Source organism: Electrona antarctica, assembly GCF_951216825.1.
Source record: "Electrona antarctica genome assembly, chromosome: 8".
NCBI lineage: Eukaryota > Metazoa > Chordata > Actinopteri > Myctophiformes > Myctophidae > Electrona > Electrona antarctica.
This window is the reverse complement of record NC_136789.1, coordinates 39,989,433-40,015,814: the sequence shown is the minus strand read 5'-3', so window position 1 is coordinate 40,015,814 and position 26,382 is coordinate 39,989,433. Positions and strand designations below refer to the sequence as shown.

The following is a 26,382-nucleotide window of genomic DNA, read 5'->3' as shown; positions in this document are numbered from 1 at the left end:
CCATTTGGTTCCATGTGTACTCTCTCAGAGTTAAATTAACATCGGTTTTACGATATAAATTGGGGTCCCAGAGATAGAAATGCCATTAAATGGGGGTCTGTAGCCAAACTGGGGGTCCTTGAAATTATAAAGGTGACAATCACTGCTAGAGGCTATAGCCGTAAAAAAAATCTTCTCTTATGGGGGTCCTTGGCATATCTTTTCAAATGAGGGTCCGCGGGCAAATCAGTGTCAATTTGGGGGTCCTTAGCATGGAAAAGTTTGAGAACCACTGGCTTATAGAAATCGAATTTCCCATCCGACGATGGATGTGGGGTGGGGTGTTGCTGGGTGTCGTTGATGCCGTCTGATTGGTTGTAATCCAATCTAATCTGCTAGCAGCTGAATCTAATCTAGCATGTGAGCTGCCATGGGATCAAACGCTCAGAGAGACTCTCAGGTCTGGCCGATCATTGGTCTGTTTCTCTACAACTCTCCCACTGCCAGGTGTGGGGAATTCTACCCAGCTAGATTTTATTTTTTTATTTTTTTGTGTGCGTGTGTGCGACGTGCGTGCGACGCGTGTGCGTATAATGTATGAGTCAGGAGTGACAATTTATGTTTTGCCTAAATGTAATGCCTACTGTAGCACCTCACTGTATGACTATGACTAAAACGATAGTATCACTTGTTTAATATTGTATCACGATCACGTATATCAGTGATAATATTTTGTTTATTGTTTGTGTGAACCTGATGTATGCGTTGCACAATATTTTAACCTCCATGATGAGGGTAACTGTGCAAAGGCTGACCAAATAAGTCGGTCAAGTCTGGAGTCATTGCAAAGTTTCATAATTGCATAATTCTGAAACATCAAACTACCATTTTAGATTATACTTTTGTGATTACCGTGCGTGCACAGCCTTATACCTCACTGGAATCCATCATTCATTCAATTGTTTGTCCCAGCCACTAACGTAATCCTTTTAATTACTACAATGCCTTAATGTTGTTTTACAAATGTCAGAATGTCCTGATTACTTTTTCTTTTCATGCTCTTCTATTATGTTTCTTGCACACTTTTAACTTTTGATTCTCTCTTATCATGTTTCTTGCACAATACCTGTGTTGTTTGGTGCTGTGTGAAGCGCTTTGCAACTCTTAAAATGTGCTATACATGCATTATTATTATTGAGGTGGTTGCACACTGGTGCATATTTTCACTGCGTTTAATGTGCGGATGTGAGAGTAGTAGGCTATCACTAGCTGTCAGCCTGTCACCAACACCCCATTAGACAGCTGCGGAAAACGGATTAAATTGACCCTGGTCCAAAAAAACGTTATATAGACGGCAGCAGTGTGAAAACGTGATGGGCATGAAGTGAGGTCGATATATATATATTTTTACATCGGTTATTACTACTACTACTACTGTCGTCTACTACTACTACTACTACTACTACTACTACAACTACTACAACTACTACTACTACTACTACTACTACTACTACTACTACTACTACTACTACTACTACTACTACTACTACAACTACTACTACTACTACTACTACTACTACTACTACTACTACTACTACTACTACTACTACTACTACTACTACTACTACTGTCTACTACTACTACTACTACTACTACTACTACTACTACTACTACTACTACTACAACTACTACTACTACTACTACTACTACTACTACAACAACTACTACTACTACTACTACTACTACTACTACTACTACTACTACTGCTACTACAACTACAACTACAACTACAACTACTACTACTACTACTACTACTACTACTACTACTACTACATGGACAGATCACATCTACAGTCTCAACATTTTGAAATTAATGGACAAACTCTCCGTAGATATTGTTGTAGCCAAGTTGGCTCATATGAATATGTGTAGAGCATGCTTAAATGAACCAATTATCAATGCCGAGTATAATATCCACTGCCGTGACAAATGGGCACGTGCCGTTTGAATGCATCTCTCAAAGCGGGCATTCACCAGTTCAAATTGAGCATTAGTATCAGCAGATATCCATTGCACGCATGACATAAGACCTTGGATTCATGTTTACTTGTTTTTATTATACATTGAACTTAATTGAAAACTTGAAATGATGCTTCAACGGTGTTTAAAAGAGGCGATTCTTCTCTTCTTACCTCACCTTTTTCACCAGGATGAGAGTCGGTTTGCTTTCAAATAAGATAGTGATTCCAATAAACTACATTGGTAATGTAAAGATGCCAAAACAGAGTTATCCCTCTGTCTAATGATCAAGCGTCTCAGTTGCATTTCCATCTAGAATTGTCTCAACTGCAGTTAGTTAGAAGATTGCCAGGCTATATAGGGTCCTTTACAGGTTCATTTGGTTCCATTTGTACACTCTCAGAGTAAAATGAACACTGGGAATCTTGCAGTGTAGATAGGGGTCCCATAGACCCCCCTAATCAAATGGGGGTCTGTGGCCAAATGCATGTGGGGTCCTTGAAAGAAAGTACTGTCAATGGCAACCCCACGTGTCAGTTCACACATACAGGTGAATGGCACCGTAAAATGCGATCTGTTTATCAATGGCTGTTTTGATTGTCCTTTTGAAGACATTTGTATGTGAAGTGCCACCTCAATTCATTTGATGACAGGCGTTGCGAGAGGGGACACCAAACGAGCTACGACATCAGCGACTCAGATGTCATTGTGAGAAGAGCGCTCTTTTCACCAAACGCGTTTTGATAGCAGCTACTTGAAAGGCTTGTGCACAGAAAGGTGCATTTGTCATTAATTCCCAAATAATTGTCCGCCGTTTTCATTCAGTTCTGACTGTGCAGGAGGACGTACTGCCTGAGTGTCTGTGCACGCCTGCATGCATGTGCGCGCAAGTGTGTGTGTGTGTGGGTGTGTGAGAGAGAGAGGGAGAGAATGTAAGTGTGTTTAATGTTCCATCTCGGTGAAATGAGAGATTAAAGACATTACACTCAAAGCACTTTGGGAGAGAAAAGAAAGGACCCTCTCATTTCCGTTTCAAAAAGAGAGAGAGAGAGAGGGATGTGTTTAGTGTGTCATCTCAAAACTAAAGAATATATTAGGGGTGGAGTGTTTTTTATCAGCTCACAAGGCACATTGAATTAAGCCGGTGCGTGCGTGTGCGCGTGTGCGTGTGCGTGTGTGTGTGTGTGTGTGTGTGTGTGTGTGTGTGTGTGTGCGCACACCGTGCGTGCGGGTCAAGGTGGAAGATTGTCACCACAGCCAAGTGATGTCTGAGACCCCATTAACTCTTGTATTCAGTAGCCCATTCTCGTTCAAACGGACCTCAGAGATAAAAGGACAGGACAAAATTATGCAAATAAATCAAAGGCCTTGTTTTTTTTGTGCATGAAAATAAACCTCAGAGAGTCTGACGGTACATTAGGAGTTTTGTGACGCACTCGAAAAGGTGTTGATATCTCATTGGAATTGTGAAGTAATCACGTCTTTTGAAGTAATTACATCTTTGATGTTTGTTATCAACAAACGGAAGGTACGAGATACAGGAGTGTGTGTGTGTGTGTGTGTGTGTGTGTGTGTGTGTGTGTGTGTGTGTGTGTGTGTGTGTGTGTGTGTACTTCTTACCTTAGCACCTGACTTAGCACCGGTGTGTGTGTGTGGGATGTTTTTTCCATACATTTGGTGATTTGCACGTGTGTGTGTGTGTGTGTGTGTGTGTGTGTGTGTGTGTGTGTGTGTGTGTGTGTGTGTGTGTGTGTGTGTGTGTGTGTGTGTGTGTCCATACGTGTTTGTACGTGTGGGGAACATGCATGTATGTACTCGCCAGTTTTGAGGCTTCAAACTCGCAGTAAGGTAATTATGTGGAAGTTGTGTGTGTGTGTGTGTGTGTGTGTGTGTGTGTGTGTGTGTGTGTGTGGCTATTTCTTTCTTTCCTTTTTTTCCCCCTCCTTTTAAATAGAGAGAGGTTGATAATTACAGGTTCAAGAGTGCTCTCAGTCAGCCTCCCCGAGTCTGTGTAAAAAAGGAAGGCGCGGAAAAAGCCACTTCAAGGCCTGCTAATTACCCTAAGGAAGAGAGGAAACATAAATGGGCGATTTTGCGGCTATAATGTTACAGGAAAACGGTTACATCAACCTCAGCACGTGAAACAGATCCACAGCTAACATCTGAAGGGGCCTGGCAGCCCTGCACAGATGCTCGTGCGGGCGTACCGTGTGTGCAGTGTGTGTGTGTGTGTGTGTGTGTGTGTGTGTGTGTGTGTGTGTGTGTGTGTGTGTGTGTGTGTGTGTGTGTGTGTGTGTGTGTGTGTGTGTGTGTGTGTGTGTGTGTGTGTGTGTGTGTGTGTGTGTGTGTGTGTGTGTGTGTGTGTTTGTATTACTAGTATCCTTATCGGGGGCAAATGTCCCGACAAGCATTTTCCTTAGGAGATCAATCGTTGCTTCATGGTAAAAAAACAAAACTAAATTGGGGGGAGTTTGGCTTACGATTAGAAAAAGATTTGGGTTGTGGTTAAGCATTTGGAGGTTAGGGTTGGAGCTATGCCTGATTTATTCTCCGTGGGGTTAAAAATGGCTAAAATGTTACAAATGGAATTCGTAAAATCAACGTCCGGACCTGAAGCGTGGACGACGTCCTCATAAGTATAGTGAGACTAACGTGTGCGTGACTGAGCACACCGTCATCCGTACACACACATGTGGAGACACTGGAGAATGGCAGAATGAGTGAGCGTGTGCACGTTGATGTGTGTGACGTGCACTAAGCCTTCCCATTCAGCAGGCATGTTTTCATAAGTGTAACTCCACTTGCATGTGCAGCTATATGGTGCTCGCATGTGTTTTATATATCAAACGCTGTCAAAACGTGGCAGGATCTAGATTTCCCTCATACACCGCCGCAAGTTTACGTTTTATTTATAAAGCAAAATGATGTAAAAACTTCGAGCCAAAAACGATTTCGACCTCATTTGACGTGGTGTTTATTTACACAAAGCCGTATTTGCTCATTGGCAATTGATTATTGATTTGCCGTAACCAGAATGCCGCAGGATATGTACACACACGCTCCAGCCCACATGATTGCACAGGGTTTCCCCAACACGTCTTCAGGGGTACTGTAAGTGCCACTTAACAGGATTCAGGCTGGCAGACACCTCTGCCCCCTTCAAGCCCTCACTACAGAGGCAGTGTGATCTGAGCTCCACAGTTAGCCGTCTAGCACGATGCCCCTCAAACGTTTTTCATGCCAAGGACCCCCAAATTGACACACATTAGCCTGCAGACCCCCAATTGAAAAGGTTTTGTTCCAGCTAGCAGGGACCCCACAGAAGAGATGATTTAAAAGTTTTACGTTTGATATTTTTCCAAAAATGTTCAAAAATAGCAGATGTACAAGCTCCTGTGTGTGTGTGTGTGTGTGTGTGTGTGTGTGTGTGTGTGTGTGTGTGTGTGTGTGTGTGTGTGTGTGTGTGTGTGTGTGTGTGTGTGTGTGTTCGTGCGTGCGCGCACTGTGCACGTACGTGCACGTCTGTTTGTATACGTGTGTTTAATGTTGAGCAGGGCATGGGGAAGATCTGCCTTTAAGTGATAAGACATTCACTTTGTAACTTGGCAGGGGGTCCAGCTAGTAGCAAAGATCTGCTCCTCTGTAGTGGCGATGGTACACACACACACACACACACACACACACACACACACACACACACACACACACACACTGAGCACATTGCTGCGTAAAAATAAGTCTCGAAAACCCATTTTTTGCTTCCAAAATGTGAAGATCTGTCTGCCAAACTTTGCAAAGACATAAGTAATTTCACAGATTTACTCATGCATACACACAACAGTGCACATAAAGTCACGCAAACAAGCATGCACACACGCGCACGCACGCACACACACACACACACACACACACACACACACACACACACACACACACACACACACACACACACACACACACACACACACACACACACGCACACGTGCACGCACAGCCAGACTGGTTCAAATCTATGAATTGGAACTCTGTCCAAGGCCTGCTGGTGGGTGAGCTGTACGTTATACCTCCAACATTGCAAACCGCTGTGACATATCATATGGCAGCCAGCATGCTGGGAGCATTAGCAATAACTGGATTTCACGTAAGTTATTGAAAGCCATTTGTAAACAGAAACATGAAAGCAAACAAGCTCTCACGCAGCCTGCCTTCATCATCAAAGGCCTATCGATCAAATGGGCCTCCCTCCCTTCCTCCGAATCCTCCCTCCCTCCCCCCGGTTCGTTCCCAGCCCGAGCTCAATGGGAGCACATGTACCGTGCACACCCACCGCCCCCCGACCCCCGCAAAACACATCTGCTTGTTCCAACCCAAGCCATGCTTGAAATGACGGCTCACCCCCACCCCGTCTTCAGCAATACCAAAGTAATACTTGAATTCTTTGTTTCGACAATTCATTCGTCATTATTATTTCTTCCCGGGTTATGCCTGAATGGTGGCGCATGGTGGAAATCACAGATCTGTAAGCTCAACATTCACCACTAAGTAAAAAGTGGGATTTATGTTTGTGTTCTGTGTGTTTGTGTGAGCACACAAGCATTTCTGTCTCTTTCTCTGTGTGTGTGCATGCACACGTGCATGTGTGAAATGTGTGTGTGCGTGTGTGTGTGTGAAATGTGTGTGTCCATATTTGAATACGCAGTGGAAGAATGCAGCTGTGAAAAAGGATTACATGCAACTGTACAAGTTCTGGCTTATTTGTGTTTTATTATGGGTGTCTTACAGCCGTGCGAAGCAGTTAGCCCTCATTATGAACGCCAGTGAAGTGATTACGTGCTTAGCGTTAATGTGCCTTATTGAGTCAGCCATGATTCTTGAAATACCTCAGAGAATCATAAAGACAGAACACTCCAAGTCATCTGATGATTCTTCCTTTTTTTCCCCCCCAAGTTCTCATAGTGAGTAGTGATTAAAAGAGTAAATTAAACTAGTTATTTCACAATAAGAATTCTTTAAAATTATTACCTTCAGCCGATATGTAGACGACTGACCCATTCAATCTTTTTACGTTATGATTTAGGTGTTTTTTTTCCCCATCGGTCTCAGGTCTGAACGGAATAAGTGCAATTCACCCACACACTCATTGAACATGATGATAATAATAATAATAATAATAACTAGAAAATACTGTTCCTGAAGAAACATTGTGGGCTCGAGTAGCTCTCTACTCGATGATGATGTATTGACCCACATGGCGTCGCAGCCCAGAGGGAAAACTGCCCCGGGAATGATTACCATAACAAAAGTGTAATAATAATAATACATACAATTTATATAGCGCTTTTCTGAGTCCTCAAAGTGTTTTTTACAAAACAGAAAAGGTCTGATGTCTCGTTGTGTGTTTGTTGAGCATGGATGTCACTGAGTGACTGTGGTTGTGTTGTGTTGTGTTGTGTTGTGTTGTGTTGTGTTGTGTTGTGTTGTGTTGTGTTGTGTTGTGTTGTGTTGTGTTGTGTGTTCCCTACAGCAGTGGTTCCCAAAGTGGGGTCCGGGGACCCCCAGGGGTCCTTGAGGGAGTTCCAGGGGGTCCCCAGCTAAATGATAGTTTGGAACCAAATGGACCCTTATGGGTCTGTAACTTACCTTAGGGTAATACCTTAGGGTAATTAGCAGGCCTTGAAGTGGCTTTTTCCGCGCCTTCCTTTTTTACACAGAGATAGAAATGCCATTAAATGGTGCCAAGGTGTCCTTGGCATATTTTTTCTAATGGGGGTCCGTGGGCTGACATTGTGTTGTGTGTATTGCCTACATCCAAAAGGTGACATGTTGTGTTGTGTGTGTTGTCTCTACAGTCCAACAAGGTGTCAGTGGTGCAGCAGTCCCACGGCATGCACCCGCTCACCTCCCTGCTGCCCTACAGCAACGACCACTTCAACCCCAGCCCCCCACACCTCCCCACAGACATGAGCCAGAAGACAGGTGAGGAGACGCACGCACGCACGTATTATGCAAGCGCGTGTCATCACACAAACGCGCACACACACACACACACACTAACACAACACGCACACACACACACACACACACACACACAGGCATTGTGTGCTGTACAGTACAGTGTGCTGTACAGTACGCACATGTATACATTGGCTGCACCAGCCCAGTGAGACTGCAGTTCCACTGCTTCTCTGAAGTGGTCTGCTTCACTGGAGGCACTTTAACACACGCACACGTGTGTGTGTGTGTGTGTGTGTGTGTGTGTGTGTGTGTGTGTGTGTGCATGCACACACACGCGCGCACACACAGAGGGATGGAAACAATTATGGTGACAATCACACAGGCCCATCTCTGTGGCACACACAAGGTTCTGCTTAGCACACACACACACACACACACACACACACACACACACACACACACACACACACACACACACACACACACACACACACACACACACACACACACACACACACACACACACACACACACACACAGTGTACTCAAACATTGGCATTCGTTATTTATACACTCTTGTACACTTAATACCATTATGTGGTTTTCAAATCTCACACACACTCAAACAGACACCCATTCACACACACACACAGTCACACACACACACACACACACACACACACACACACACACACACACTTCATATTTTTGTCATCAGTTCATGTGAACGTAAACAGGCAGATGATGATGTTGATGACGACGACGACGATGATGATGACGATGATGACATTCATAACGATGAGGGTTATGATCACAATAACAGTCAGAACATTTGATGATTGAATGATTAGATTATAATTAAATCATTTCTGACGCTGTGAGAATGACATAGTGCTCTGTTTCACCACACACAGAGACACAGAGACACAGAGACGGACTGCCAAATGTTTCTGCCTAGCGTTCTGTACAGTGGAAGTGTTTCTGCCTAGCGTTCTGTACAGTGGAAGTGTTTCTGCCTAGCGTTCTGTACAGTGAAAGTGTTTCTCCCTAGTGTTCTGTACAGTGGAAGTGTTTCTGCCTAGCGTTCTGTACAGTGGAAGTGTTTCTGCCTAGCGTTCTGTACCGTGGAAGTGTTTCTGCCTAGCGTTCTGTACAGTGGAAGTGTTTCTGCCTAGCGTTCTGTACCGTGGAAGTGTTTCTGCCTAGCGTTCTGTACCGTGGAAGTGCTGAGAATGATTAGAAACAGGATGTCCCGCCTCCCCGCACTGCCGTTTCCTCTTCTCCGGTGTTCATTTTGTCGGCAACTCTTGATTTAGTTTTAGTCTTTTGAGTCAAATTCCATTTCGTTTCAGTCATCTGAAATGTTTTACTTTTAGTCTAGTGTTTTAGTCAAGTTTTAGTTGCCACAACTAGCCGATCTACAAGCTCAGACACGTCGTGAGCTTGTAGATCGGCTATTTTCAGAGTGTAACACCCATGTGCAGCCAAGCATAAAATTACTTTTTAGGTTGTTTAAATGTAGTTTTCGTCCGTGAAAAGAGGTAAATGAACGTTTTTCATCATAGTTTTAGTCGAAAAAGTGAACACTGGTCTTCTCAGTCGCATCCATAAGTCATTCGATAAATAAAACAAGTCGAATCCTAGCTAGCTTGCTGCTTACAAGAAATGGACATTAACCACTTAAACCCTATGATCGAAATTCTGAGAAAATATCAAGTTTCAGAGAAAGTGAGACATGCATGGCCAAAACATTTCCGGGGGTCCCCAGCCAAAACCGTTGAGAACCCCTGCCCTAGGGGACACGGGGAGAACATGCAAACTCCACACAGAAAGGCCCTTTCGCCAACCCCACTTATCGGGTATGGGCGCTGATGAGCAGGTTGGCAGAGAAACGCCACATGCATACAGATTCCATTCCTGAGCCTCGTTCAGAGACGGACCGCAATAAAACCAATCCCACTCCAATCTGGGTATAGATCTGTTCCTCCAGTCTGAACAGGGCCCGACGAGGGACAGACGGAGTCCGTCTCCTCGGCTTCCCCCTCTGATCCGCACTGCACTGCCTGGAATTCCCCCTGTTCCCAAAACCCTCATCACGCACACACACACACATACACACACAGACAAGGGTGCACACGTGCACGTGTGTGTGTGTGTGTGTGTGTGTGTGTGTGTGTGTGTGTGTGTGTGTGTGTGTGTGTGTGTGTGTGTGTGTGGCTGACACGAGCATAGTGAGTCAGTCCCTAATGACAGAGTGGCCCACCTGTTCCACGCACACGCACACCCACGCACGCGCACATGCACACGCAGTCAGATAGACAGACACCTGGATACAGAATATGACCTGTCTCACAACACCTCACCTGAGTAAGCTGCCAGTCAGCACTGTGACTACATGCGTGCGCACATGGCTCACACACACACACACACACACACACACACACACACACACACACACACACACACACACACACACACACACACACACACACACACACACACACACACACACACACACACACACACACGCACGCATGCTTCAGCCCTCCGTCACTCATCAGCCTCTCATTGGCAGAGTTTAGCTCTCCTCTCCACTGTCATTGTTCTACAGTTTTAACCTGACATTCTCTACGTCATCCCCTTCTCATGCACCGCTTACCTCACCTCATACTGCCACACGCATGCGCACACACACACACACACACACACACGCACACGCACACGCACACACACACACACACACACACGCACACGCACACACACACTACGGCTGGGCAATCACACTCAAATAGATCGAAACCCATATTTACAACCAATAACCCACTTAATTTTGCTCATGTGGGTTAATCAAATAATCGAGAAGAGAGTTTGTGTAATCGTTGCTGTTGGGAGGAAACCACCTAACCCCCCCCCGTGCTATCAGTGCTATTCAAGACAAATCAAATCAAGACAAAAGTTTGAAATGATCGCGATATAGATTTGAAGTCAGACTAACTTAGCCCTTCAGCCCCACATTATGATGTGATATAATGGCGTTAGAGCAGTGATTCTCCACCATCTCCACATCAGGGCATATAGGCTCCCAAATGTGGCTGCAGAGACCTGCATTTTGCATTTGTGAGAAGACATTGTCAGGAAGCGTCAACATCCTGATGTTTGCTGCAGGGGGCCCCTACACTACAGGTCCCCGTGCCGTGCAGGGGGCCCCTACACTACAGGTCCCCGTGCCGTGCTTTGTAGAACCCCCGTACTGTTTACCTTAGCAACCACTTTACCTCACCCCTCCTCAGCCCCTCCCACTCACCTCACCTCACATGGCACACCTGACTCCACCCCCGTAACCCCCCCCCCCCCCCCCCCCCCCCCCCGACTCGCACCATCAAACGTGCCCTTCGGGCAGCGAAACGGTGTGTTTTAATAGCACAGTGTAGCTGCAGTGTTATACTGTTATTATATCGCGTCACCTGCTGTTTATAGTAGTCACGCTATACGGCGGGTAAAGAAATCTGCCACGACTATATCCTATAAGAGCAGGCGGTGGTAGTGGTTCTCACCCTGTGGGTCAGGGACCCCCAGGGGGTCCCCACATGATTTTGACATGAAAAAAAAGAAAGACATTGTCAAATAATATATATAATGATCATTAAAATAGCCGATCTATACAAGCTCACTGTGAGCTTGAAGATGGGCTCTTTTTCACTTTATTTATTTGTGTGGAAGTCAAACAAAGTTTGGTTTCATTTGTTACACTCTCTGAGTGTACAGACCCGCAAGTGTCCATTTGGTTTATTAACTATCAATCATTAGCTGGGGACCCCCTGGAACTCCCTGAAGGACCCCTTGGGGTCCCCGGACCCCACTTTGAGAACCACTGATATAAATCACACAACGATAGAGAAAAAAGACCCGATTTCATACACTGCAAACAAAAACAAGAGCTCCACCCAAAACACTACACTACAGCTACACATGGACTCATCTTTCGCTCAGTGTGAATCTTGTCTGGTACTGGATCAGGTCATTGGTCAGTCAGTCAGTACTGGATCAGGTCATTGGTCAGTCAGTCAGTACTGGATCAGGTCATTGGTCAGTCAGTCAGTACTGGATCAGGTCATTGGTCAGTCAGTCAGTACTGGATCAGGTCATTGGTCAGTCAGTCAGTACCGGATCAGGTCATTGGTCAGTCAGTCAGTACCGGATCAGGTCATTGGTCAGTCAGTCAGTACTGGATCAGGTCATTGGTCAGTCAGTCAGTACTGGATCAGGTCATTGGTCAGTCAGTCAGTACTGGATCAGGTCATTGGTCAGTCAGTCAGTACTGGATCAGGTCATTGGTCAGTCAGTCAGTACTGGATCAGGTCATTGGTCAGTCAGTCAGTACTGGATCAGGTCATTGGTCAGTCAGTCGGTACTGGATCAGGTCATTGGTCAGTCAGTCAGTACTGGATCAGGTCATTGGTCAGTCAGTCGGTACTGGATCAGGTCATTGGTCAGTCAGTCAGTACTGGATCAGGTCATTGGTCAGTCAGTCAGTACTGGATCAGGTCATTGGTCAGTCAGTCAGTGTTGGTCTATAGAGTCATCACAACGATGTTACAAACATCAGCCGTTCTACCTACTGTAGAACTCTCATATCCACCTGAATGCCTCACTCCCAGATATGACTGTTTGCTCTCAGACTGTAAACACGCAATAAAAACGGGGAAACAAGGAGAAACGAGACATTACTGTAGAAACCGATATAGGCTTTACAGCAATCCCACATAGCCTACCGTGTTTTGTTTACACTTCTTACTGGAACACTGCTTTTGGTTGGGGGGAGGCTTTTTTCTTCTTTTTTTTTTCTTCTTTTTTTACAAGTCTTTAATTGGTTTCTGGTGTTTTTCTTTTTTTAGAGGTTTCCTCTTGACTTTAGTAAGTTATTTTTAGACTTAACAAGTGCAAAATGTTTCATTCACGGCCAAAAAACATCTCTCGTAACTCTCGGGACGATTATGGTGCGCTAAGTCTAATTGATGTAAGCTGAAAGGGAAGCGCTTCGGGACGCGAGTAGGATACATCCGATTGATTCATATACGTATAGGCTCTCATGTCCCTTTCCGACTGTAGTTACAGCACGATATATACTTTACGGTGTCTTCCGCGGTTTTGTACAGTGCAGAAGTCACTTGCCGAGTCATTAGAGCAAGCGCGATGTGCATCACTTTCACTTTCAGCCGCACTGCGAGGAATAATAATTCGGCGCCGCTCAGATATTCTAAACTTAGAGCAGTGGTGGTTCCCAAACTTTTCAGCCTGTGAGCCAAAACAGAAATGAGATATTCTCCCAGGAACCAAACTAGCGAAAATAGCAGATCTACAAGCTCACAACGCGTCGCTTCGCGCCGCGTTGTGAGATTGTAGATCTGCTATTTTCACTACTTCTTAAATATTTGTTCTAATTTATGGAATTTCTTAAGATTTTTCTTTAATTTCTTCATGACATTACTGGAAAAAACATCATTGGATTTTGTTATTAACCCATTTTGGGCGGGAACCCCCTTTGGTGTTTAAAGCATTATGTTATACTTTAGCTATTGAAAAATAGCAGATCTACAAGATCTACATAGCAGATCTACATTTTTGAAAAATCGTGAAAATGTAGTGCAAATCTTTGAATATATATACTTTCAGAGCGAACGTTTTTAACTCAAATCTTTGCTTCTGGGGTGTCCCTGGAACAACATATTTTCAGATGGGGGTCGGTGGCCAATTACATACATTTTTGGTAGTCCTTGACATGAAAATGTATGAGTGTATGAGTGTACGACTGACATAGAAACATAGGTTTTTCAAGAAAACTGTCAGGATTTAGAAGACATTTATAGAATCGACCTCAGGTCTAATTCATGAAAAGTTTAGATTTTTTGGGGGGGGGAATGTTTTTTGGGAAAAAAAGTGTAGGAAAGAAAAACTAAGGGGACCCATAACAATGTGTCCGCGACCCACAAATGGGTCCCGACCCAGTGTTTGGGAACCAGCCAGGTTTGTAAAGCACACACACATGCATATGGACGCCACCAGCGGCCCTTCCTGTGCTGCGTGTGGAGAGCAGCTCTGACTCAGGCGCTCACTGGTCTTTGAAGGGTCTCTCGGAGACGCAGACGAGGAGCCAGCGAGACAGATAGCGGCTATTAGACAGCTCACTCAAAAACAAGAGAGGGACATTCCACAGGAGACTGCATGCCCCCCATTTAGCGCCGTCAGTAATGTTCCCTTCCAGAGGTTTCCCCATAAGTAGCCTGTTTACCAGGGAGGTCATGTGACTAATTGAAATGCATATAAATCAGTGAAATGAGCCGCCGCTGATCAAAGCACACTCAAGTCTTAATAAGTGGAATGCAGTATCTTATCTTATCTTAGTTTAATAATAGGCTATTATAACATTAACCCATTTAGACCTGAGGCCGATGCTAAAAACGCCTTCTAAATTCTGAGCTAAAACTTTAAATATTTATGCAAATATTACCAAAAACAATGTTGCTTTATACTGTACATAATATAGCAACAATAACCCAGAAGGGCTTCCCGGATTGAAAAATTATATAGTTACGCATAGGTCTAAATGGGTAGTATCACAATATATATCATTATGTTTAAAAACTGTCATGGCATTTTTTTCCTTTACAATAAAAAAGATACGTTTTAATTGGGATACCGATGGAACTTAATGTTAGTTCCTTTCAATTCAAAATTTCAATTCAATTCAATGGGCTATATTGGCATGAGAAAACCATATACGCTTACATTGCCAAAGAAAAAAATAATTTCATCCAAACCAGAACCAGAACACAAGTAAACATGCTCTGAAAAATACACTACACTAAATACATATACGGCCGCCGTGTTAAGTGGTCAGATGGGTGGGCCACAGACACATAGGGCCGCCGTGTTAAGTGGTCAGATGGGTGGGCCACAGACACATAGGGCCGCCGTGTTCAGTGGTCAGATGGGTGGGCCACAGACACATAGGGCCGCCGTGGGCAGATGGGTGGGCCACAGACACGTTGGAGATTCCCAAGTGGGCCCTGATCCAGAACAGGGTTGAGAAGGACCACCGACTCCATGCGGGTTCATTTTAGGTTACTTCCGAGCATTGCAAGGTCTCTCTTACAGTATAATGTGAGTCATGCACCTCGACACATACAGCATCTTACAGTACATGCGTGTGATGTGTTGGTGCGAGTGGGTCGGCGATGGGAGGGAGTGGAATGGATACAAATACTTGCTTCAGTCGGTGTCAAAGCACGAAGCCACCGCCGCTGAAAGGAGCACGCCAATAACAAGGTGAAAGAAGGAAAAGAAAACAATGTTTTGTTTTTTATGGAGTGTGAACATCATTCACTGGGATGTCTGGTGGTGGTGGTGGGGGTGGGGGTGGACTTAACGTGGAGCCTCGTTAAAGACGCCTGGAGTTGGAAGCCCCCCCCCCCAACACCCCCCCTCACCTTCATGATGTAACCATGAGACACAGACCCTGACTGCAGGGGCGGATGAGAGGGGGATTTATGAAAGGAGAGAGAGACAGAGACAGAGAGAGAGAGAGTGAGAGAGTAAAGCAGGGAGTGGCGTGTGAACATATACATTTTATACGTATACAATTAAAGAGAGATATGAGACCTCAGCTATAGATCACTGGTTCTCGGACCCCCGGGGGTCCTTGAGGGGGGCTTCCTAGCCTGGTTTCCAGCCCATAGACCCCACCCACTCCACTGAGCGCACTGATCTAGAGGCTCAGAGTCTGACAATCAGGCTAGGGGCTTCCAGCTAAATGATGATGATGATGATAGCTATACGAACCAATTGGAGGATTGTATATACAGGGGCAGGGAGAGATTTAAAAGATAAAACGCATATCAAACTTGAAACTTGGGGGGTCCTCGAAATTAAAAGGGCTGAGAGTCAGCGGGGCTCGATGGATGGGGAGGTGGGAGGAACGGGGAAAAGAAAGGCGATAAATTAGGGAGAAGGAGACGTGGGGAGGGGGGACGGGATGGGTGACGGGGCTTCAGGGGAGGGGAGGGAGGGGGGGTGACGGGGCTTCAGAGGGGAGGGGTGACGGGGGTGGGTGACGGGGCTTCAGAGGGGAGGGGTGACGGGGGTGGGTGACGGGGCTTCAGAGGAGGGGAGGGGTGACGGGGGTGGGTAACGGGGCTTCAGAGGGGAGGGGTGACGGGGGTGGGTGACGGGGCTTCAGAGGAGGGGAGGGGTGACGGGGGTGGGTGACGGGGCTTCAGAGGAGGGGAGGGGTGACGGGGGTGGGTGACGGGGCTTCAGAGGGGAGGGGTGACGGGGGTGGGTGACGGGGCTTCAGAGGGGAGGGGTTGGGGGGGAGATGGGTGACGGGGCTTCAGAGGGGAGGGGTTGGGGGGGGAGATGGGTGACGGGGCTTCAGAGGGGAGGGGTGGGGGGGGGATGGGTGAGGGGGCTTCAGAGCGAGAGGGAAGGGAGTGGTCGGCGCGCGAGAGAGAGAGAGAGAGAGGGAGCGGCCTGGCGAGTCAGGTAGACTGACTCAGTCGCATTCCTGTCGTCCAGATTTATGACGGTCCTGAAGCAACACCACCCAACCCCCCCCACCCCCCACCCCCCTCCCCCTCACCACCACCAGCACCTAAACCACCCCCACCCCCACCCCCACCCCCCGACCCAACCCTCGCTCCCTCCCTCCCTCCCTCCCTCCCTCTCCGAGCAAGCGACCAAATTACAGTCATCCACAGCATTCCACCGCTGCAAACACAGGTTAGGCCGCGGTGGGCCTGCGCTAAGTGCTAGGTGCTGCCCGTTGACAAATGACTTCCTTTGAAGGGTGCGTTGAGAGAGAGACAGAGAGAGAGAGAGAGACAGAGAGCGAGACAGAGAGGGCTGTTTGCTCTCCCGACGGCCGAGAGAGCCGTGCGAGCGCTTTATGTGGCTTTTGTCTCACCGAGCCGGGGGGGGGGTCGTGTTTGCTAACGATTGGCTTCGCTGGAGCCGGGGTAACGGAGAGGTGGAGATAAAAGAGCAATTACATTTTTTGGTGTGTCGTGTATACGTATGCCTGGGTGTGTGACTGTGTGTGGCTCCCTTTGTACTGTGTGTGTGTGTGTGTGTGTGTGTGTGTGTGTGTGTGTGTCTAGTCAGGGACAAGAAGTGTGTGTTCCAGCACCGTAAATGAGCCTATAACCTCAGAGAGCTCTACTACAGTTACAGTATCTACAGTATTTAAAATGTGGGAAACTTTTGGCTCTCCAGTCCTGACATGAAAACAGGTAGTGGAGGCTGTGTTGTGGTGGAAGACCAGGACCCCCGGGCCAGTTCACTATGCATGTATTTAAGCCATGGACCCCCATAACTCACAGTGCACAGTGCATCAGAGCAATTCTTTGTTTACAACATTGAGATTACACGGCGCACGGTCACTGTTGCGCTGGTGCCCGTTTCATGTAATCAATTCCCAACAGATCCCCAAACCTGTAGTTTTGGGGAGCGCTGGTTTCAGTCCATTCAACCTCCTCCTCTGTGTAAGGCTGCTCGCCTCAGTCCCTATAGCGAGACATACTTCATCGTGCAGCGGCGCTGCGAGCCGAGAACAGCTGACACACATGCTCACAACGTCGGCCGCGGGAGGGTCTCACCGTCGTTGTGTGCTTGGGGGTCTGCTGTTCTCGGCCTAAGCATAAATTAGGCTTGAGGGGCTGCAGCTGCATGCACGAGCAAGTAGCCTATGCTGCCGTGATCATAGGGAGCTACAGACCTGTAATGGTCCATTTGGTTCCTAACTATCAATAATTTAGCTCGGGACCCCTGGGGGTCTCCGGACTCGAGAACCACTTCTCTGAGTGACATGGGGAGTGACTGTGAGTCACACAGAGGATGAGTGCAGAGAGGGGTGTGTGTGTGTGTGTGTGTGTGCGTGCGTGCGTGCGTGCGTGCGTGCGTGCGTGCGTGCGTGCGTGCGTGCGTGCGTGCGTGCATGTTGGTAGGAGTGTCCCGGTGTGTAATACTAGGTTCCCAGACTGTTTAATGGAGCTGTGGTCAGTGGCCCCTCACCCAGGGGCCACTGACCCCGTTTATCCAATGTCACTGTGCAATGTCAGCAGATGGAAAGGAGAGAGAGATGTGCGCGCTTAAAAGAAAAAAGAGAAATTAGTGATTATTTAATTTGTATTACATTTTTAGCATTTTTATGCTTTGTAATAATAATCACTTATTTCATTTCTCTGTGTAAAAGAAAGTGGATTTTGTCTATTCTAACACACGTGCGTGTGTGTGTGTGTGTGTGTGTGTGTGTGTGTGGGTGTGTGTGTGTGTGTGTGTGTGTGTGTCTCTCCTACAGGCGTTCACAGGCAGTCCCAGGACCTCTCAGGATTCTACTCCCTTCCCCCAGGTGGTGTTGGCCAAATCACACCCTCCATGGGCTGGTGGGTAACACACACACACACACACACACACACACACACACACACACACACACGCACACGCACTCGTTTGTGCACTCATTATGAGCCATAAACGACTTAAATGTATTCCCCGGCCCTTTTAACCCCAGCGTTAGCCCTCTGCTATAACATGCTTGACCTGTGGCCTACTTCTGACCTCTGAACCCCACACACACCTGACCTCCTGACCCCGTGGCTGTTAACTGTACACAATTTATAGTCCTACAGGAATACCTGTGACGCACGCACGCGCAAAAAACACGCGTGCGCAAAAAAACACGTGTGCGCAAAAAAACACGTGTGCGCACAACGTCTTGAGTCGGAGTGAGATCCATTAGTCCAGTGGTTCCCAAACTTTTTCATTTCAAGGACCCCCAAAATGACACTCATTAGGCCGCGGACCCCCATTACAAAAGATATGCCAGGGACCCCCATTACAAAAGATATGCCAGGGACCCCCATTACAAAAGATATGCCAGGGACCCCCATTACAAAAGACATGCCAGGGACCCCCATTACAAAAGATATGCCAGGGACCCCCATTACAAAAGATATGCCAGGGACCCCCATTACAAAAGATATGCCAGGGACCCCCATTACAAAATATATGCCAGGGACCCCCATTACAAAAGACATGCCAGGGACCCCCATTACAAAAGATATGCCAGGGACCCCCATTACAAAAGATATGCCAGGGACCCCCGTAAGAGAAGATTTTTACAGCTTTAGCAGTGATTCTCAACTATTTTCATTTCAAGGACCCCTAGTTTGATATGCAACAGGCTACGGACTCCCATTTAATGGCATTTCTATCTCTGGGACCCCCAATTTATATTGTAAAATCATGTGGACCCCCTGGAACTCCCTCAAGGACCCCTGGGGGTCCCCGGACCCCAGTTTGTGAACTACTGTCGTACAGGAATACCTGTGACGCACACGCATGCACGCACGCACGCACGCACGCACGCACTCACTGTCTTGAGTGGGATCCATTAGTCACTGTCTCACATGCGTCAACAGGGGGTCAACGCGAGCTAACCCAAGGTCCTTGTTGACATGGCAACCGCCTCGTCCCACAAGTCTTTGAGGTTTTTGTTATTTTGTTATTGTTGGCGATTTGTGCGCATGGCCTCCGGTCCAAGTCGGAGGAATGTGTACAGCCACTAGCCAGGCAGTCCAATGTGAGAAGGGGGAGAAAATAACAATCATTCATTCCACATAATGTACAAACAGAAACATATCACGTTCACTGTAACAAATACCGATAACTAGCACTGTTGTTCCCAAACCGTAACGGTGGGTCTTGGGACTTTGTGACAGCCACACATATTTTTATTATTGCATTATTATACAGTACTACTCTTTAATTTGATATATAAATACTTTATGCACTATGTCTATGCGGACCTGACGTCCCCATTTTCTTTTTATCATTATACGCTTTTCTTTATAATAATTGTAGTTATTTATTATTATTATTTATATAAGCAGATATACAGGCTCGCATCACATCGCAACATAACTGGTTGATCGGAACTTTTTATCTGGCATTAGGACAAAATATATAGGCTACATAACAGTGTGATCAGAGTCATAACTCCCTGTTACACAGGCTAGTTAGCATGGATATAAATATAACCCTGTTACACAGGCTAGTTAGCATGGATATAAATATAACCCTGTTACACAGGCTAGTTAGCATGGATATAAATATAACCCTGTTACACGGGCTAGTTAGCATGGATATAAATATAACCCTGTTACACAGGCTAGTTAGCATGGATATAAATATAACCCTGTTACACAGGCTAGTTAGCATGTACTGTATATAAATATCACTGTTGCTGGGCAGAAGCCTCTTATCTCCATATTCTAACTTTGTGGGTGTTTTCCTAAATTCATGTCCTACACGAGCACACTACAGTGTCGCACAAAAGCATCAAAAGTAGCAGATCCACAAGCTCGAGCTTTTGAGCTTGTAGTTCTGCTACTTTTGCTATACTTTTGAATTTGAATCCAGAAAAAGTAACAGTTTTGGGCAAAATATGATGTTTCCATTCCGACAGAGACCAGCTGTGCTTTGAGATTTGAACACATTCACTGATATTGACGTAGATCTCCGTCATGTTTTCAAATGCCTTTATCTCGGATTTCTTTCCCAGGTTTGACCAGGTATCCCTGGTCAAAACGAGCTTTATTCAACGGCCCACAACCAAAGAACTAACGATAGCGAGTCGCGACCACACACAGTCTTCTCCGGGTGAAATAAAAGACTAGCGTCTGTCACTCACAACACACATCGTAACTCTACATCCGGTTTCCGGGTCCCGGTGGAACCTTCAAAATAAGGGTTTCACTAACAAATGCTGGCGATTAAGTGAGAATTAATAGCTGGCAGTGAATGTCTTAACTTGCCCTTTGGCGTTTGAAAGCTTTGAAAACCATGGCTAGAGGATGAGACTCCCCTTATCAAGACAAAAAGACACGAGAAAAGAGTGGTGGCCATCGTATTTAGGATTACATTTTCCTCCAATTTCCTTGTGGGATTGGAGCAACAATAACTGCATAATGTGGAACTGAGCCTTCTACAGCAGCTTACCGTTGTCGCTTTTATTTAAATTCTATCGTTCTGTATCTTCAGTTTGTTTGAGAGTTGCTTGCGGGGCCTTATAATGTCAGGCTCTGTGATTTCGAACGTGAAACAAACCCCACTCTGCCGATGCCATGTATCGGCTGCTATTCTAATCCATTTATTTACAAATCTATCTCGGGCTGGCCAAGCACGCTGAACAAATCCTGTTCCAGTCATCGTTAAAGGCTTACGCGTTGGTCCAGTATGAGTGGAGGCATTTTGGAAGTGTCTGTTGTGATTATGTACATGCGTTTGTATCTGCAAAAACGTGTTCTCACTCCGCGTCCCCATTTCAATACGCTTCAGGAAGTCTCTGTTCTTTATTCTTGTCTTTCTTATTCTCTTGTCTCATGGCCGCGTCACTTCCAGACACTTGTCTTTTTCTCACAATGGATGTATTTATTTATTCATTTTGTTTCAGTGGTTATAAACTGCTATAATCTCTTGTTTTTAGCCCAGATTACATGCTCATCTGGGCTCCTCTTGTCGCGTGTCTCTCTCACTTGGAGGACGGACGGACAATGAGCAGCGAAAATGTCAAGCCACATGTTTGTCGCTTTTGTAGACAATGAAACAATAAGATAACTCGGACACCCCCCCCCCCCCTCCCCCCCAGTTGATTGGGTTTACTGTATGGTCAGAAGCATGAGCGTGTTAAGTATAATGGAGTAGAGTTTGGGCACGGCTTGAAAATCCGCTGTCTTCGACGAGCGACAGTGCCGTGCGATGGAGATATAAAGGACGAGTATATAAATGAGGCTTTAAGAACAAGTCGCTGGCGCGCAAGCATTGTGTTCCTCAAACCCCAGGAGGCTGGGGTGGTTTTCATTCTGAAGACCAGTGTGGTCACCATGGCCCGGGTTACGCACAGCAGTGTCTAACCAACACCAACATTCCTGTGATATCAAATGCAACATTTTTCACAGATTTATTTTCTTCATATGTATAGTATGAAAGAATGGACATTTATTGAAGCGAAAAGAAGTTCCAACAAGCGCCATTGTGTTGCTGTGGAGGCCGTTTCTGTTGTGCATCACGAGGAACAATGGCTCTTTTGTCTCGGGAGTTGTCACACATGCTGGCTGTCGGCTTCCCCGGCTTACCATGTCCTCCGTTAACGCCTTCCACCTAACGCCGTGCTGCCGACTGGACGTGATTTAACCCCATGTGGTCAAGTCCACTTCAGGTCAGCCGCCGAGAAACGACAGGCACATTTCTAGAGCTATTCCATTCCAAGGACCCCCATTAACTCTCAGAGTTACAGACCTGTAAGGGTCCATTCAATGAACCATTAGGGTCCTTTAAGAACCGCTGCATTAGAAAGTAGTCACTCCAGTCGAGGTAAAATGATGAGGAACAAGCTTTCTTTACCAGTGTGCCTCTGCTACAATACTAGACTATCTGCTGAGAACCAACTTCACCAGTCCTAACACTCTTCCTAACACTGATGTCTGTATGTTTGATATTTCTGTCTTAACTTTGATTTTTTTTCCTTTGTATTATCAACTTTTTTTCTTTTACAATTATTTAATCTGGCTTTCAAATTCAAAAGTCCCTCGAGCCATGTCACAAAATGATGCAGCGAGCTATCTGGCAACCTATATATATTTTTTTTTACTGGCGGATGACCTAGTTTGGATATTGAGCAAACGTCTAATTGCTGATTGTCCCCCATCCCGACGAAAACACCGGGTGAAAATTAATTCGAAAAATCGAATAGCCGCTAGATCGGCTATTCTCGCTATTTATTATGAAATCGTATTTAAGTGCTTATGAAGGGTCCCCATTTGGGTTTTTGAAAATAATTGGTCACCCTAGTATTCTGCGGGTATGTGTCAGTGTCAACGCAACAGGGCAGGGCCATCGGTCAGTCAGGGAGATTAACATATCAATGCCTCTGTATGGGAAGTGGTCTGCTGATTCCTCCCAGCCCAGGTTGTGTATTAGTGGAGAGATGTAAGGGAGACATGAGGATGTGAGAGAGAGAGAGATAGAGAGAGAGCTAAAGGGACTTGGGTGGATTGGCTACGAGGAGGTGGAAAGATGTATTCTACATATCAAAGGCTCCTGTTTACACACCCTACCCCCAACTAAGCTCTCTCTCTGTGTGTGTGTGTGTGTGTGTGTGTGTGTGTGTGTGTGTGTGTGTGTGTGTGTGTGTGTGTGTGTGTGTGTGTGTGTGTGTGTGTGTGTGTGTGTGTGTGTGTGTGTGTGTGTGTGCGTGTGAGTGAGTGTGTGCGCTTGCGTGGCTGCATTCATGCGTTACCTGTCCCTCCCATGAATTTGGCCCCAGCAGGCCTTGATACTGGCAGTATAGTGTGTGTGTGTGTGTGTGTGTGTGTGTGTGTGTGTGTGTGTGTGTGTGTGTGTGTGTGTGTGTGTGTGCGTGTGCGTGTGCGCGTATATATCAGAGTTTAGAATCTGAGGCACACTATGAACATTACAAATAAATAAGCGATATTGTCCCGAGTGTTGTATCACTCAATTCAGAAAGTGGTCCCTGTGGTCCCCATTGCTGCCAACCGCCCGCCTACTGTTGGCCTGAGGAGGGTCTAGAAAACTCCTCTGACACACATGAAGCCACCAGCCACCACCTGACAGCAATGACTTTCACAGGAGGAGTGGAACCAGAACGTAGGTTCACACCATCTCCCCCAGTCTGCTGAACAGGTGCCACGCCTACCGGCGGTGACAAGGACATGAATGTTGGCGCGTCTGGTCAAGCCAGAGGCAACGCAGACTGGAGTCTGTAGTGGTGGGCAGATGTTTGACCTCTGTAGTTGTGTGCAGATGTTTGACCTCTGCGCCACCCGGACGCCACTATGTTTTCTTTTTCAGACAGCCTCCGGTTTAATTTATATATTACAGACTCACAGGGCTTAATTCCATCAAGAATAATACAAAAAAAAAAAACAATCACATAACATGAACTGCATTGTGTACATTGTGGAGCCATGTATCGTAGTCATCTTCCAATTTAATTGAACAAAAAAAAAAAATGTTTTCTTTTCTATTTGACATGGTGGCGCCGAAGGGGCGATACACATTACTCCATATTCGCGCACGACCATCAATATGACATCAGAAATTCACTGGGGGAAGCCACGCGGATTTTAGACCCCCCCCCCCCCCCCCCCATCTTGTTTTTGTAACTGTGGTGAGTTGTTATTGACGTACGTGGGCCATCTTCCCCCCCTTTCTGCTGTGCTGTGGCAGGCAGAGTCAGCCCGTCTACCCTTCCCTGTCCTCCTCCTGTGGGTTCAGGCCACCTTACAACTCCAACCTTCCCAGCACCTCCTCTTACCCCAGGTACTGTTGTCCACCGTGCAGCAGCGCCCGCCCGCCAGGCTAACAGGCTAACAGGCTAACAGGTACTGTTGTCCACCGTGCAGCAGCGCCCGCCCGCCCGCCAGGCTAAAACCATGCAGAGCCAAGCTGGGATAAAAATAATATGCTTCACTTGGAATGTCAGTTTTACAACACACACACACACACACACACACACACACACACACACACACACACACACACACACACACACACACACACACACACAATTATGCAAAAGAAGCATTCATACTAATTCAACTCTTAGCGCTGCTGCTTTGCTCATGTTCATGCATTACTTATTACATATACATTCCGTGTGTTGTAAACCAGACTTCAAAGTCAAGAGTGCGCGCCACAAAACAAGCCGAGAGCTGAGCTGCTTCAGCCTGCAAAAGCCTTCGCCATACAGTGCCCCCCCCCCCACACACACACACACACACACATAACCAAGACCGTGTTCTTGCTTGTGTTCACATTCTCGGCCCTCTGTCCAAAACGGACCAAAAAGTATTCGGGGGCCTTCGGGCCTTCGCACGGCCACTCCACTGCTCCTATGCCGCTCCTTGTGGTGCCAGGCCATGCCATGCATATTACAGACAACGTCCTCTCATACAGGAGCAGCAGTATCGAGTGTGCAATGCGCGTGTGCGTGCGTGCGTGTGCGTGCGTGTGTGCGTGTGTGTGTGTGTGTGTGTGTGTGTGCGTGTGTGTGTGTGCACTGTGCGTGCGCCTGCTGAGCTTTTGTATGCATTGATATGTCCTTTGTGTTTGTGAGCTACACTGCAAGTTGTCATTACATCTGTTGTAGCTTTAGGAGACCCTATGGTGGAGATAATGCAAACACATTCTTTTTCAAGAAATTGAAAAAGGAACCAGCGTTCCAATGGATCGAAATCCAATATAGTTCTTTATTCTATTCACAATGCTCTTGTTAATGCCTTTCATTGGGTCGCTATTTATAAAACCCACAGACACACTTTAACCTAAAAGATATTCTCCAAACTTCTACAAGCTTGCGTGACACACTTGTACAACCAAGTAGGGCATTCATTTACAAAGAAGAATACATAACAGTTGAAATATGGAGATACAATTAACCCATTAAGACCGTCCTGAGGCCAATTCTACAAATGCTTTCAAATCAGTAGTTCTTAAAGGTTTTCGCGCCAAGGACCCTGAAAAGGATATGTATTTGACCACGGACCTCCCATCTGAAAATACTTTGTCACATGCAGGGACCCCCCAAAAGAGAAGATTTACGTTAAAACATTTTTCAAAGACAGATTTTTTTTTAAACGTTCAAAAATGGCACATGTAGAACCTTGCAGCGCTGTGAGCTTGTAGATCTGCTATATTTGAATAACCTAAATCTAAAATGTCCCATTAGGTGTGCGTATTAACCCGTTGGGTTCTAGACGCACACGGCGGTAAGTGCTCTCTCTTGGAGCTGATCTGCGTGCTTGCTTGGTGGCAGAGAGAAGGAGACAGAGGCTGACAAACGGCTGCAAGTCGGCCGGGGCCGCCAGGCGCTGCTGCTGCCATGCCTCCTTCTCCTCAATCAGTCAAGCTCTCTGTTGTGGCACCCGGGCTCCACTGTTTGTGAAACTGGATAACCCGTCGTGGTGACAGACCCCCCCGACCATCAGCTATGAAATCCTAACAGGCGGGGATATGGATCTAGTTTAAAAGTCATCAAACATCTATCGCACCCCTGTCAGAGACGGACGCAGAGAGAGAGAGAGAGAGAGAGAGGCAGGACCGACTGCAACATGGAGTTGATTTCACTAAGCGGGACGTCGCCGAGAAAAATGGTCGACTCCTTCTTAGACTAATCAGAATGGCTATTCTCATTACCGCCGTGAGTGGCTCCCCCCCAAAACACTGGTCCAACTTGGTTGATGGCTTCTTATTCATCCCAGTGCGCTCAGATAACAGACATCCATCACACGACCGAACAGACCTCATCAAAGACACAGAGTTACAGTGCTGCCAACTGCCAAGCCCTCACTC

At 46.4% G+C, this 26,382-nt stretch overlaps 1 protein-coding gene across 1 annotated transcript in view; it reads left to right on the top strand.

Annotated features, from left to right (window-relative positions):
• The window catches only part of tcf7 (transcription factor 7), a gene marked incomplete at its 5' end in the record, with an annotated part of 73,727 nt that overhangs the window by 35,186 nt on the left and 12,159 nt on the right, over positions 1 to 26,382 (top strand). The window contains 3 exons of the mRNA XM_079507609.1: positions 7,848 to 7,974; positions 18,308 to 18,396; positions 24,263 to 24,351. Of these exons, the coding sequence (XP_079363735.1) occupies positions 7,848 to 7,974; positions 18,308 to 18,396; positions 24,263 to 24,351 (305 nt within the window). The remainder of the gene's footprint in view (positions 1 to 7,847; positions 7,975 to 18,307; positions 18,397 to 24,262; positions 24,352 to 26,382) is intronic.